Below are 13,087 nucleotides of genomic sequence, written 5' to 3'. Positions count from 1 at the left end.
GAACATGTCTGTTACTGGAACTTATTAAAAAGTTTGCTGCAGCATCCTCTTTTTATTGTTTTGGTTTTTTTTTTAACAAGACAGAAAACATTAACTTCATCCCAACTCATTTTCTTATGAAGCCTTATCTGTATCTAGTGGGGAAATGTTAGTCCACGACAAATATGTCATGCACATGAAAAGCCCTATTTGTGACATTGAAGACCTGCTTATAATGGAAATCATACATCATCTATATTTCCTTTCGTTTTTAATGATTTATATTAGTGTAAGCTTGTCTCAGGTGCCCATAATTTGTTTTTTGTTCAGCACTTTGCACAAGCCTTTTGAGTCACTTCAGAGGTGTGGGGAGGAATTCAGTTCACCAGCCAAGTACCAGGACTTAAATGAAATTCAAGCCACACATTTTGCAGGCAGAATGAGTGTTCACGTGCTGACGACATAAAATGTGATTTTGTGCATGTGCTATCAACTTGATAGTTTTTCCTCATTACATTTTGCTGTCAGTCATAAGTACAACACAACATTCATTAGTGCTGTGTCTCAGAACAAAAGCTGTAGTTTAGGCATAAATCCACAAAGGATCTTCATATATCCTAACACAACACAGATTTTCATGCTTACCATCATAATCAGATTTTGTTTCCTTCACACGTACATAGCCCAGAGACAAAGTAAGAAGACTCCTAGCAAATTATGGAAGTGATTGGAAATAATGCTGTACGTTGGATACATGAATATGTAATCAAAATTAGTGAACAAATTTATGTTACATTTTCAGTAGCCACTAAGTTTGTAAATTGGTCTTCGATACCATTACATGCATAATGATCTTGACAGAGTTGAGCTTGTAATTATTGTGTCTTCTGGATGATGCATCATTGGACAGCATGTTCACTTGTGGAACAGATGAGCAGATGTTACAAACATTTGAAGTAGGTGTACCAAAGCAGAGAAATCTATTTACTTTATTAACTCTCACCTGTATCTTTCTTCTTTGTCACTTTTTCCAGTGTCAAAAGATTCCTGGGTTGAGACTTACTTGCCTGCTTAGCAGCAACTTTTTGTGGTGCAGATGTGACAGCATCCTTAACCATTTCTCTCATGTTATTTTCTCTTGTACTCCCCAGTTTCTCAGAACAACTGGGCAGTGTGTCTTTATTAAATTTAGCACTGCATTTTAGCAAAGCATCTGTGTCAAAGATAGGCTGGGAGGACTCATGCATGCCTTCCCAGCTGGTAGTGCAGTCTGTTAGTCCACCAGCTTTACCACTCAGTTCAGGACACACACCATGAAGCAATCCTCCCCCTATAATTTCCAGAAAACAGCAAAGATATTTTGCATTAGAATACAATCTTTTTTTCCTCCATTTAATTCACAAAATGCAGAAAAGCATGCAGTGAACAATACAGCCAAATTATGACAAATCATAGTTTTTATGCCCAAGATGTTAAGCTTGAATTCACAAAAATCTGAAATGCATAGAATACCTCTCAACCTTCTCAGAAGTAATGCTCTTTTAACAATGTCTGCTTTTCAGAGCAGAAGAAATACAGAAAATTACTATTAATCTTCATTTGATACAGCTATTTTAGTGTTAGATCTTCCAAGTAATATTGCTGATCCTTTCAAGATGATCTTACAAAATTGCCCTAGGCCACGTCTCTCTTCTCCAAGATTGTGAGGTATGCAGTTTTTATACAAATGAGAGTGAGGATGTTACAGACATGCAATTTATTCTAGCCCATTGATCTCATTAATCTTTGTGGATTAGTTCAGGCAGTGACAAACAGAAGTAATTAATCAATAAAGAGAGAACACAGTGTTATATAAGATTCACAAAAAACATTAGACTGATTATTAGGTTTAGGTATGGAAGCAAATTTCTTAGGAACAGACTGTGTATAGCATGGTGGGCATCAGAGATGATTAAATACCATATTATGGAATTGGAATGACATTCCATTTTCCAAGATACCTATGAAGTAAACTTGGCAGTGCTGTCTTACAGTGATTCACAAGAAACACCTGAAGAAGACTGGATGGTGAAGGTGAACAGTCTACAAGAGTGCAGTTACTGTGAAAATATGAGGCTGTGAGGCCACAGGTGCTACAGATAAATTATTATTTGTGGACAGTACTGTAAAACAAAACAGCTAGTTACAAATAGTTGCTGAAAACATCTTTACTTAATTAAAAAAAGAAAAATGTAATTAAAAGAGTAATGGAAATTATCTTACCAATGGCTGCTTGCACTTCTATAGGCTCTGAATCCTGTGAAAATTCACTGAGTCCTGCTGCATTAACAGCTCTGACTCTGAAAATGTACTTCTCACCATTGGTAAGCCCATGGCAAATAAATCTAAAACAAACCAGTGAAGGAACATTTAAAAATTATTATAAAGGAAATAAAAAGCTTATGGGGAAAAGAAAGCATTTTTTTAGTAAAATTTATTCTGGCTTCTGAAAACTGAGGATAAACCATGACCTCATTCACATAAATGAAGTTCAGAGAATGCAGAATGTATCTAAGCACTTCATTCACAGAATTAAGATAATGCCTAAAACCATGTCTCTTCAGGCATACCATTTACCAACAATCTTTGCTTCTTAAGTCTACTACTGTATAAAATCCGTACTTCATAATGGAAATAATATGAAAATCTGCAAAGATAAGGTCTATATTTGCTCGTGGAATACTTTTATGACATGAATAAAAAACACCTGTAGCACAAGCTCCCATAATTCACTTCCAATTATAAACGAAAAATTGCAGGATTCAAAAAACTTACAGGTCATAAAATTTCCACTCTGAAAACACAAAATTTCCCCAGGACAGGAATAATTTATCTAGGAAAATTATGTTTTCAAATTTTGAACATTTTATTTTAAATAACATTTATTTTTCAACAGCCATTTTAAGTGTATTTTATATCATGTTACTTTTATTTTGTTCTATTTCACGATATCATGTCTTGCACTAGCAATGCTGACATCATGCAACGATGTAGAAAGTGAATATAAGGTGGAAAATAAAATGCGTTTCAGATCAAAATGTTGTTTTAGGGAAAAAAATAAAACTTGAATCAAAATTTTCAGCTCAGAATTTTCCCTACCTCTTCTACTAGGCTTTATCAAACAATATGCTTTCACTGATGTGTGAAAACAAAGTTCAAAAGATCAAAATATACTGCATAATGCAAATGATGAGCTACAGCTAATGCTTTGCAATTGACTCACCCAGAAAAGCCAAGAGTTAAAGGACAGCCTGTGCCCAACTGTGACACTTTACATCATATTTTCTAAAAATACAGTGACAGGACCCTGAGCAGTGTAGTTACATCACAATATATAGTAACTCAAAACAATATCTTTATTTCTATAGTGAATAACGATCATGCTTCATATTTTAAAACAAGCAAATAGCACAAAACTTCATTAACACCTAATGTAACCATAATAAAAAACATAGAAGTATATATGAAAGTACGTAATTTAGGAAATATACAGTTGTTGCAATATAAATGCACAAAACAATACTTCAAGGAAATTGTTATGCTTGTGTTCAAGCAAGTAGGGTTTTAAGTACTTTTGATATACTAAGCATTTACAATGTCCTTCTGAACAACAAAGTTGGTCCAAGAGTGTTTAGCATAACCTTACTTATTGGAATGAGTGTTGTCATGGAAAACAATTACAAATAAACATGATCAGTCGTAACAAGCAGGTACTGCTTCTGGATTAACATCAATACACTTGAGATCAAGTTCTGCAATTACAGATTTAGATTCTGAAGATTATATCCTAATTCAAACAAAATCGAATCTTATTTAGCTTGTGAAGTTTTAAATCTTGATTATTTTTCCTTTCTAGAGACTGAATTTCATGTCAGTAAGAAATGTGAGTTTATACCAAATATTTAGGAGTGTTCATTAATATCTTGATGATTGCAAGTGAAAGAGCAGTTAGAAAATAATATTGTTAGTGTGATACTGTCCACAATTCGTCTTGACATTCTAGATACACAGTCCAGAAATGTTTACAGTAGTCTTTCAAAACAAAGGACTTTGCTTCCAAGCATTACACAATTAACTTTTCCACATTTGTAACTTCATTCATTCCTCGCTGTACTGTTTTTCATCAAGCTGATAGGCTGCAAGATAGCCAAAACTAGTGAGCTGCTTCTCTTTTCTTCACTAGAAACATCCGTGTTTCCTTCCCATTGACTAATTGTTTATAGCATAAGGTTAACTATAAATATCTTTTGGACAAGACTTGCAGTTTAAAATATGTATTTATAACCACAGGCCAATTAACTCTAATACTACAAATGGCTGCAAAGCACATATACCCAGTAAATGAAAAACTAGTGACCGTAATTTCCATGCTTTAAAATCCATTACCTTGTGTCTTTCACTGGATTGTTGTTGCATGGTTCCCAACAACCAGATCCAACTACACTTGACTCAATGTAGTACCCAACCAGCTCCTTGGCATCTGGGGGCTCTGTCCAAGTGACAACTACTGAGGTATCTGTATTCCTAGTTGGCATAATACGCCCAGGAGCTTTGGGAATATCTGTGGGAGAGAAACAGAAATAAATTATTGACCAGCCAGTCAAAATTTACAAATAAAATAAGAGTGGCATTCTATTTTTTATTATATTTGCACAACTAATACAGATTTAACTCCCAAAACTTCTCTGATTTCAATCAAATAATCTGGCACAGCAGGACAAGATCAGTAGGTTCAAGCTTTTCGTGGTGAAGTTCCTCACGTCTCTGTTGCTAATAGTTATGGGCATTTCTGTCAGATTAGATCTAGTCCATTCCCTTGTGCTGAGTATCTGCACCAGAGATATGGTTTGGAGATTTCTAAAAGGGAAAATGTGTAAGGTGCACGCTGAAGAATTTTGTGCAGTCCACAGAATAATTCAGGAACAAATGCCCCTGTTAAGTAGCAAAATGCATTTAAAGTGTTTTTCAAGAAGAGCTGTTGTGCTCTTCTTCTTAAAGAATGTAGTTCATCAGCATCAAACTCCACTGAGAATCCAATCAGTCTGAAGTAAACAGAGACAATCTGGGAGCCACATTTATATCTGCATTGCTGTTTGGAAACAAATTGCTAATGTAGACATAGCTACTGGTCTTTACTGTGGTGAACATCTTGGCTTTTCTTCCAGTGGAAATAGTCTATGCATTCATGTAAGTATTACATTTTTCATTTTTGTTTCATTTGGCAAACAAGGAAGGTTAAACTCTGTCTGGGCCTATTTTAAATAAAGGCTCTAAGTAAATCAAAACATTTTTGTACTTCCTTGAGTTTTCATTTTCTTTCACTGTTTGCAGCCTTTGCAGTTCTTGGCACTGCTGTTTTCGGCTTAATTCCCTTGGTTTGCCTCTGTCATTTGACTACACATTGATGGTTCAAGAAGTCAAACAGAAACTATTTTAGTTAAAGAGAATAAATCACTGGCTACTCTCCATACTTGAATCAGTTACTGGGCACCTAATTGCCTCCAGGCAAAACAATGACATCGTAAACTGAAAAGTTATGATAGAAGTAATTTACTACCTACGACCACACACTTACCAAGCTTGTCGTCCACCACAGTGGCTTCAGTTGCCTCTGAAGGTTCACCGACGCCAGCTGAATTGCAACAGCGAACTCGGAAACAGTAGGATTTTCCTTCAGCCAAATCAAAAACTGCGAAGCGGGGAGACTTCACAGGGATCTCGGTGTTCACCCTTTGCCAATCCTCTGTGCCAGCAATGCACTGCAGTCAAACCCAGAAACTGCATTTGGAACAGAAGCCTCTGAAAGCTGAGTGTCTAATTCAACAAGACTTTCTGTGCAGACCACCAAATACATGTCTGCTATGGAGAAAAAGAAGTCACGTTTCTTTTCTAGGCCTTTCCACAGAGGGAGCAATTTCTAAGCTTATGAATCTGCCAGATGTCCTCCTACTCCAGATAACGTACATAAAAGCTAACTGGTTTTAATATATCAAAGCTGAATTACTCTCCGAGACAAGGAAGTGATGTTATTATTAACTGCCTCAAATTCTGGACCACTTGCAAAAGAAGTTCTGTAAATGTTCAACATCATCCAAAGAACAAAATTCTAACATTATCACACTGTTTCTAGATGCTCTTGTGTTATTAATGACAATGTTTTTGGTGTGGCTTCCAGAATTAATCAGGATCTGACCTTCATTTTCCAGAACAAAAACATTAGCATGTGCAATTAATTTGCAAATTGTTTTTATTTCTGTGGCTAGAAGCTCTACATACCATGATTGCTTAGATCATTAATAATCGTGATTAATTTTTGCCTGTGATTTACATTAAGGATAATCTCTAAGTAATGGTTCTAGTTTCTGAGGGATTCCAAATTCTCAGGAGAACTTTATTTATGTGACATTAATGTTCAGTACTTGGTATGCAATAGGTTATTAAAAAGCTTGCTTGTGTGGAAGCTCAGAATTCATACATTCATTCTCTCTAAGTCTGTTGCTAAGTGAAACTCATTTATTTAGATCAGATTTCATAACAGAGATGAAAAACACATAATGGGAAGATTTTTATGTCTCCCATGATGACACCTCTACACTGACAGGAAAAAGCATTGATAAAAGTTTATGAGCCATGAGATACAAGTAAAAAGGGTGACTGTGTGAAGAATTTTTTAGGCTAGCAGCCATGCAAAAAAGACATCTCAGAAAAGCAGGACACTGACAATAAAACAGATTCTGGTCTAGAAAAGAAGTTTTGTCATTGTTGTTGAGTTGGTAAAGTAAATTTTGAGTTTATTGGCCTGTCTATTCCTCGGTAGGTCAATGACTCAGTTCATAAAAGGATCATGGAATCACAGAATTGTAAGGGTTGGAAGTGACCTCTGGTGATCATCTAGTCCAACCCACTGCTAAAGCAAGTTCACCTAGAGCACATTGCACAGGAACTTCTGGTGTGCTAGTTTGTGCCTATTGCCCCTTCTCCTCTTGCAGGGAACCACTGGAAAGAGCCTGGTCCCATCCTTTTGACACCTGCTCTTTAGATATTTACAAGCATTGATAAGATCCCCTGAATCTTGTCTTCTCTAGACTGAACAGACCCAGGTCTCTCAGCCTTCCCTCTCAAGGAAGATGGTCCAGTCTCCTAATAACCTTTGTGGCCATCTGCTGGACTCTCTCCAGTAGTTCCTTGTCCTTTTGGAGCTGGGTAGCCCAGAACTGGACACAACACTCCAGATGAAGCCTCACTAGGGCAGAATAGAGGAGGGAAGATAAATTCCCTCAACCTGCTAGCCACACTTTTCCTAATGCACACCAGGATACCATTGGCTTCCTTGGCCATGAAGGCACACTGCTGGCTCATAGTTAACTTCTTGTTCGCCAGGAATCTCAGGTCCATCTCTGCAGACTTACTTTGTTACAGGTCAATCCCTAACCAGTACTGGCACATGGGGTTATTCCTTCTTAAGTGCAGGATTCTTCATTTGCCTTTGTTGAATTTCATTAGGTTCCTTTCTACTCCGCTTTCCATCCTGTCCAGATCCCACTGAACGGCAGCACAGCCTTCCAGTGTATCAGTCGCTCCTCCCAGTTTTATGGCATCAGCAAACTTGCTGAGGGCATGCTCTGTCCGCTCATGCAGGTCATTAATTTTGAACAAGACTAGGCTCAGTACTGACCCCTGGGAATATCGTTGGCTACAGGCTTCCAACTAGATTCTAATCCTGCCAATCACAACCCTCTGAGCTCTGCCATCCATCCAGCTCTCAATTCACCTCAGTGTCCACTCATCTGACTCACACTTCCTAAGCTTACCAATAAGGATGAGCAAAGACTTGCTGAAGTCAAGGTAGACAACATCCACTGCTCCCTGCTCATCTACCTAGCCAGTTATGCCATCATAGAAGGCTCTCAGATTGGTCAAGCATGATTTCCGCTTTGTGAATCCAGGTTGACCACTCTTGATAACCTTATCTTCCTTCAGATGCTTGGAGATGACATCCAGAATGAGCTGTTCCATCACCTTCCCAGGGATGGAGGTGAGGCTGACTGGCCTGTAGCTTCCTGGGTCCCCCTTCTTTCCCTTTTTGAAGATAGGAGTGACAGGATATTACAGTGTGTGATGTATTCTGCATCTGTTTTTCTATTTCCCATCTTTCTTCTCTTCCTAGCTTATCTTAATCTACAATAATGGTTATTTTGATCAAGTATACAAATTCTAGTACTGGCCCTAGCTTGAATGTATGAGGTGGAAATTAAATAAGTCCAGAAGAGATGGCAAAACAAATATAAAAGATTGACAAAACATTAATCTGATTTTGTCTAATTTTACCTTTTCCACAAAGTACATGATACCCTCATGGCCCCGCTGTCCAGGAGGTTTCCAGCTAAGCACAACATAGTTCTTGGTAGCTTCAATAACTTGGAGGTCTGTAGGTGGACCAGGAACAACACCCTCTGAAGGACAGGAGAGATGAATAAGAAAGGGAACTGGGATTTAGTATCAGAATTAGTGACATAATTAAAGTACAGGAGTACCTTGGCATCTGATATTGTTTTTTTTAATGTAGAGTTCAGTGTCTTCTAAATGTTTGTTTTAAATGTCCTTCTTTCAACTCTAAGTGTGTTTATTTTTTAGGTCCTGAATAATGAAACCTCACATCAACAACCAAGTTGGGAGTTATTTAAGGTCAAGTGACTCTCAGAACAACGAACTCTGGGTGTGTGCCAAAGTCCACTGAACTCACTGTGAGATTTCCTAATTACTCAGTCAGCTTCACATTATACTTTTTTAGGCAAAAGGGCTGTGTTTACCTGCAGGTTCTTCCTCAGTGACAATAATCTGTCCAGTCCAGGGAGCGGAAGGGTGACCTGAAACAGAATTAGAGGTGTTACAGACATGGGAAACTTCAGGGACCTTTGAAATAATGAGAAAACTAATTCTTTCATGGTTCAAAATTAACATTTGCAAGATTTACATGAGTTCCATTTCTTGTCACTGCTGTGACTGTTGCTCATGTAGCTAGCTAATTACCAAACCTAGTTGTAAGCCAACCAGTTTGCATATAGAGAGCAATTCAGCAGTCAATATAGCTAGAAAATTTAATCCACTGAAACATCTGTTCCTTCATGAAATGTCACTGAAGTCACCTAGATGACAAGCAGAGGTATTTGGCTCACTCAGCTCATCGTTTTCAGAGAATTAACTTCAATTTTATTTTTCATACTCTGTTTGTTTGCTTTAACAGGTCACTCATTAAAGGAACAGCCAAATTCCTGCAGTCTCTTCTTTGTCTCTTTTTAACCTCTTTTGCTCACATTACCAGCTTTCAAATCACTGGTCACAGTCACAAACAGAAATGGCTCCGCCTGACTCAACACGTTGACTTGATGTGTTGGGTGGCTCTATCAGCACCTTTATATTATCACATTATTGCAGTTATGTTTTGAGCTATTAACCATGTCAATGCACGTTCAGAGATAATATTTGTGAATTCTGTTCTCTGCTTCCACGTGCTTCATCTTACGTTGGTTGATCTCTTTTGGAGGTGTGAGCAGAGAAGGAGCGAGTGAAGAGAAAAGAGGATCATGAGGGAATGGGAAGGGGAGATAAAATGGGAACAGACCACCAAGACCAGACTTCATCTCCTGAGAGAGCTTCCACACTTCCCATTGAGAAGTAAAGGCCTCCCCTAGACTTCAGGTTTCACTGTGTCTATTTCAGCACAATGTTTCCTGGCAGTTTCAAACCTCCTTCCTCTAGCTTTTTGCTTTTATTTTGAATGAGAACCTTGATCATCTGACTGCAGTCTGTAGCCTGCAGCTGTATCTATCATAAGACATACAAGCTGGGACCATGGAAGCCCTGTAGCTTTGCCTGCAATACCCCTTCACACTGGACCTTTTTAATAGTAAGACTTCAGAAACAAGTAGAAATAACTGGATTTTAGGTATATGATTTTGGCATATGGATAGAGAGTTGGATTTAGAAACAAAATGTCTGGGACATTGCCAAGACACAAGAAAAACATCCTTGACCTGTAAAATGTTAACTTGAAAGCAGAGAGCTTGGGATCAGTTATCCACCAATATCTACCTAGCTAGGTACTTGGGTATTGTGCTGATGTTACTCCAAGACTTTGATCATCACATGAGCACAGATTCAGCCGCTGTAATCTGTGGCAAAGAGAGAGCCTGTTCAAAAAAATCTGTTCAGATTTTTGTTGACTAAACAAAAGAAAGTCTTTATAGGCAGTTAGCTCCCCTGTGCCTTTCTACAGGAGAGCTACTTTTCCACTCTTCCTACAAGTTTGGAGCATAGCATCACAGTTAGCCAAAGCCATTTGAACAGATAGAGGACTTTGTGCAAAGAGCACTGAGACAGACAAAGCTGCCTCCAAGGAATATTTTGGTTTTGCATTGCTCCCTCTAGTGGGATTTTGAAGGCTTATGAGCAGATAGTCATACTTTTTTATTATTATTATTTTTTTTTAAGAAGTTGTGAGTTTAAACCTCTCAGGCTACCTGTAAAAAGCACATCTTACTTCTAAGTCTGGCTCTGTCAGCAGGATCCAGAGCAGCCACGGGCTCTGACACCCGCGATGGTAGGCTAATGCCAGCTTTGTTCACAGCTCGGACTCGGAAAATATAGGAACGGCCTTCAATCAGACCAGTGACAGGAAAGCGAGCAAACTTCACAGGAGTTTCATTGCACTGGGTCCAGTGGGTGGTTCCAACTTCACACCTGAAAAATAGAAACAGCAAGAGTGGTGATGGGAAGGGGAAAATACAAATTTAGCACACCCACCCCCATTTATAGCTCCCTATCTGTTCATATTCATTGGCTAGTCCATACTAGTTTTCTCAGCAGTGTTACATACTGGTGACTTCAAGGCAGCTGCACCAAGAGTTAAGGGCTGAAGTACTGTCTGGGCATGCACTAAATCCCTCACAGCTGCACTTCCCTTTCTTTCCTGAACTGAGAAATTGCCAGAAGGCAACTAGCTCATCTTTCATGCACAGCACTCCACTGTAAATCCTGCAAAATAATGGGCTTCATGGGCACGATCCTCTCCGTTGTGAATTCTGTGACTAGCCTAGCACACAGGTGGCTGTGAGTGGGGTTAAAGTCAGGCAATCAGCTGGACGCTGCTTTAAGCACTGCTAGGGCTGCCAAGGGAGCCTGTGATGTGGTGGCTGCAGCCACTGCAGCAACAAGACCCAGCAGGATGGTGCTAGTCCCACTGCTGTAGAGCCTCACGCCTGGCAGAATACTGAGTTCTGGCACAAGGAAGAGATCACTAGCAGCAGAGAGGGAACACAGTGGCTTCAGCTCAGGGACCTGTGGAGATGACTTCCCTGAGTCCAACAAGATGGTCGATAGAAACATGAACTATCAGTTTGGGAAAGACTTTTTATTGCTGCTGAGATATCTGCTGAACTGAATGTTAGGGTATCTGCCCAGATTTCTTGGTAGATACAAGCATCTCTTCTCTGGGAATTGTTACTGTCTTGTTCCAGCCAATTTTGTGGTTCTGGTTTCTGCTTAGTGCAAAGGATGCCTGAGCTTCACCTCTAGCATTAGAATAGACTAATCCCACTGCCTTGGATGACCTGCTGAGGTCTGTGAGGCAGTTAGGGGCTACCTTGGCTGACTATTTGGGTGCTCCAGTATTGAATACTGGAGAGCAGTAACACAGCTTTGAATTTAGGAGTAAATGTAGAATAAAAGTGGTGAACACAAGAGAAAAAACAGAATGCCATTTGTCTTGCAGTTACTCTCAGTGCTAACATCCCTCAATAGCCTAGTTTTAAAATGGGATGCTGTTTCTCAGAGTCTAGTCCTAGAATTTCTTAAATTCTGAGGTTCTGAAGTCCTGCCACTAGTGACACATTCAGTTTTCATATTTTTAAAAACTATTTCCAGTTCTTATTGTTGCAGAGAAAAACACATTAGTCTGATCTGCATGAAGGTTGTGTAACTAAGAACTTGGAAAACATCAGCACATAAAAGAAATCCAACTCCCTTTGAGATATTATTTTTCTTTCTGCTATGTGATAGCTTTTTGGAAAGTGGCAGGAGAACACTGATACAGAACAAGCCAAAACTGTCTGATGAAAGAGGCAATCTCATAAGCTACCAAACTGCAAGGTCCCAAGGCCTCTCAAGCCCCAAGTTAAGCCATGAAGGCTGAGCTGCTCAGTGCCTTACAGAGTTCTTTCTATTTAGTTAAATGAAGGAGGGTGTAATTATTTCCATGAAAGTTAGATCAGACCCTGCCAATCTAAACCAAAAAAAAGTAATTTTATTCCTGCCAGCAACAAGAATGGCAATAACAATGACCATTATATCTCATGTTTTTCAATGTGCTTTTAGGGTTTTGAGTTAGGATGTGCAGCAATACAAATTCTCCAGTCCAGCATGTTCACTGACCTATCAATGAAATACCCAAGGATGGGGTTTCCTCCGTCGACAGCAGGCTGCTTCCAGGAGACAATGACATAATCTTTGTTGGCATCTAAGCACTGCACATCCAGTGGTGCGCCAGGGGCTCCAGGGATTTCAGCATCAGCATCTATATGGATGGAGACATATGTTTCCAAATGTAAACCACTGTTCTTTCATAATTATTAATCTGTAAGGACTGAACTCTCTTCTTACTGAGCCAAAACAAAGAAGTTCTGTTACTGGCTTCAAAAATTGTTTGCTTCTATATCATCAGTGTTTTCCAAGGTTTTGGTTTTCTCTTAGCCACATTTACAAATGCTTGACATGTTACAGTATGATGTAAATGTAATTCACACAGGCATTTTAAATAAAATTGTTAACATGATAGGTAGCTGCCAGAGACACAGCTGAACTAAAAACATGGCAGACTATATATTTACCTGCTATTCAACTTGGGAGAAGAAGCTGATACCTTGTCTTATAGCCAGGCAATAGCTCAATTGAAAGTATTCACACATTGTATATACAACAATAAATTAAATATCTTATCTCCACACTTAGTTCTTCAGTGTTTGGTTTTGCTTAGCTATGAACTGCAGAGGCATCAAAACCTTTTGAAGTTTAA

General features: G+C 38.8%; 1 protein-coding gene across 3 annotated transcripts in view; it reads right to left on the bottom strand.

Annotated features, from left to right (window-relative positions):
- Positions 1-13,087, bottom strand: part of MYOM1 (myomesin 1) — a 74,954-nt gene that overhangs the window by 34,889 nt on the left and 26,978 nt on the right. Inside the window, exons 10-17 of one of the 3 annotated variants that reach the window (XM_069853891.1) lie at positions 12,448-12,589; positions 10,559-10,758; positions 8,829-8,885; positions 8,347-8,471; positions 5,594-5,777; positions 4,405-4,579; positions 2,242-2,363; positions 983-1,309 (exon numbers count right to left, since the gene is read on the bottom strand). In XM_069853891.1, the coding sequence (XP_069709992.1) occupies positions 983-1,309; positions 2,242-2,363; positions 4,405-4,579; positions 5,594-5,777; positions 8,347-8,471; positions 8,829-8,885; positions 10,559-10,758; positions 12,448-12,589 (1,332 nt within the window). The remainder of the gene's footprint in view (positions 1-982; positions 1,310-2,241; positions 2,364-4,404; positions 4,580-5,593; positions 5,778-8,346; positions 8,472-8,828; positions 8,886-10,558; positions 10,759-12,447; positions 12,590-13,087) is intronic. The other 2 variants (XM_069853892.1, XM_069853894.1) reach the window with 2 other exon arrangements.

The sequence above is a fragment of the Phaenicophaeus curvirostris genome, chromosome 3 (assembly GCF_032191515.1).
Source record: "Phaenicophaeus curvirostris isolate KB17595 chromosome 3, BPBGC_Pcur_1.0, whole genome shotgun sequence".
NCBI classification, from domain to species: domain Eukaryota; kingdom Metazoa; phylum Chordata; class Aves; order Cuculiformes; family Cuculidae; genus Phaenicophaeus; species Phaenicophaeus curvirostris.
The sequence above is the reverse complement of the archived record's forward strand: the minus strand, read 5'-3'. Positions and strand labels throughout refer to the sequence as shown.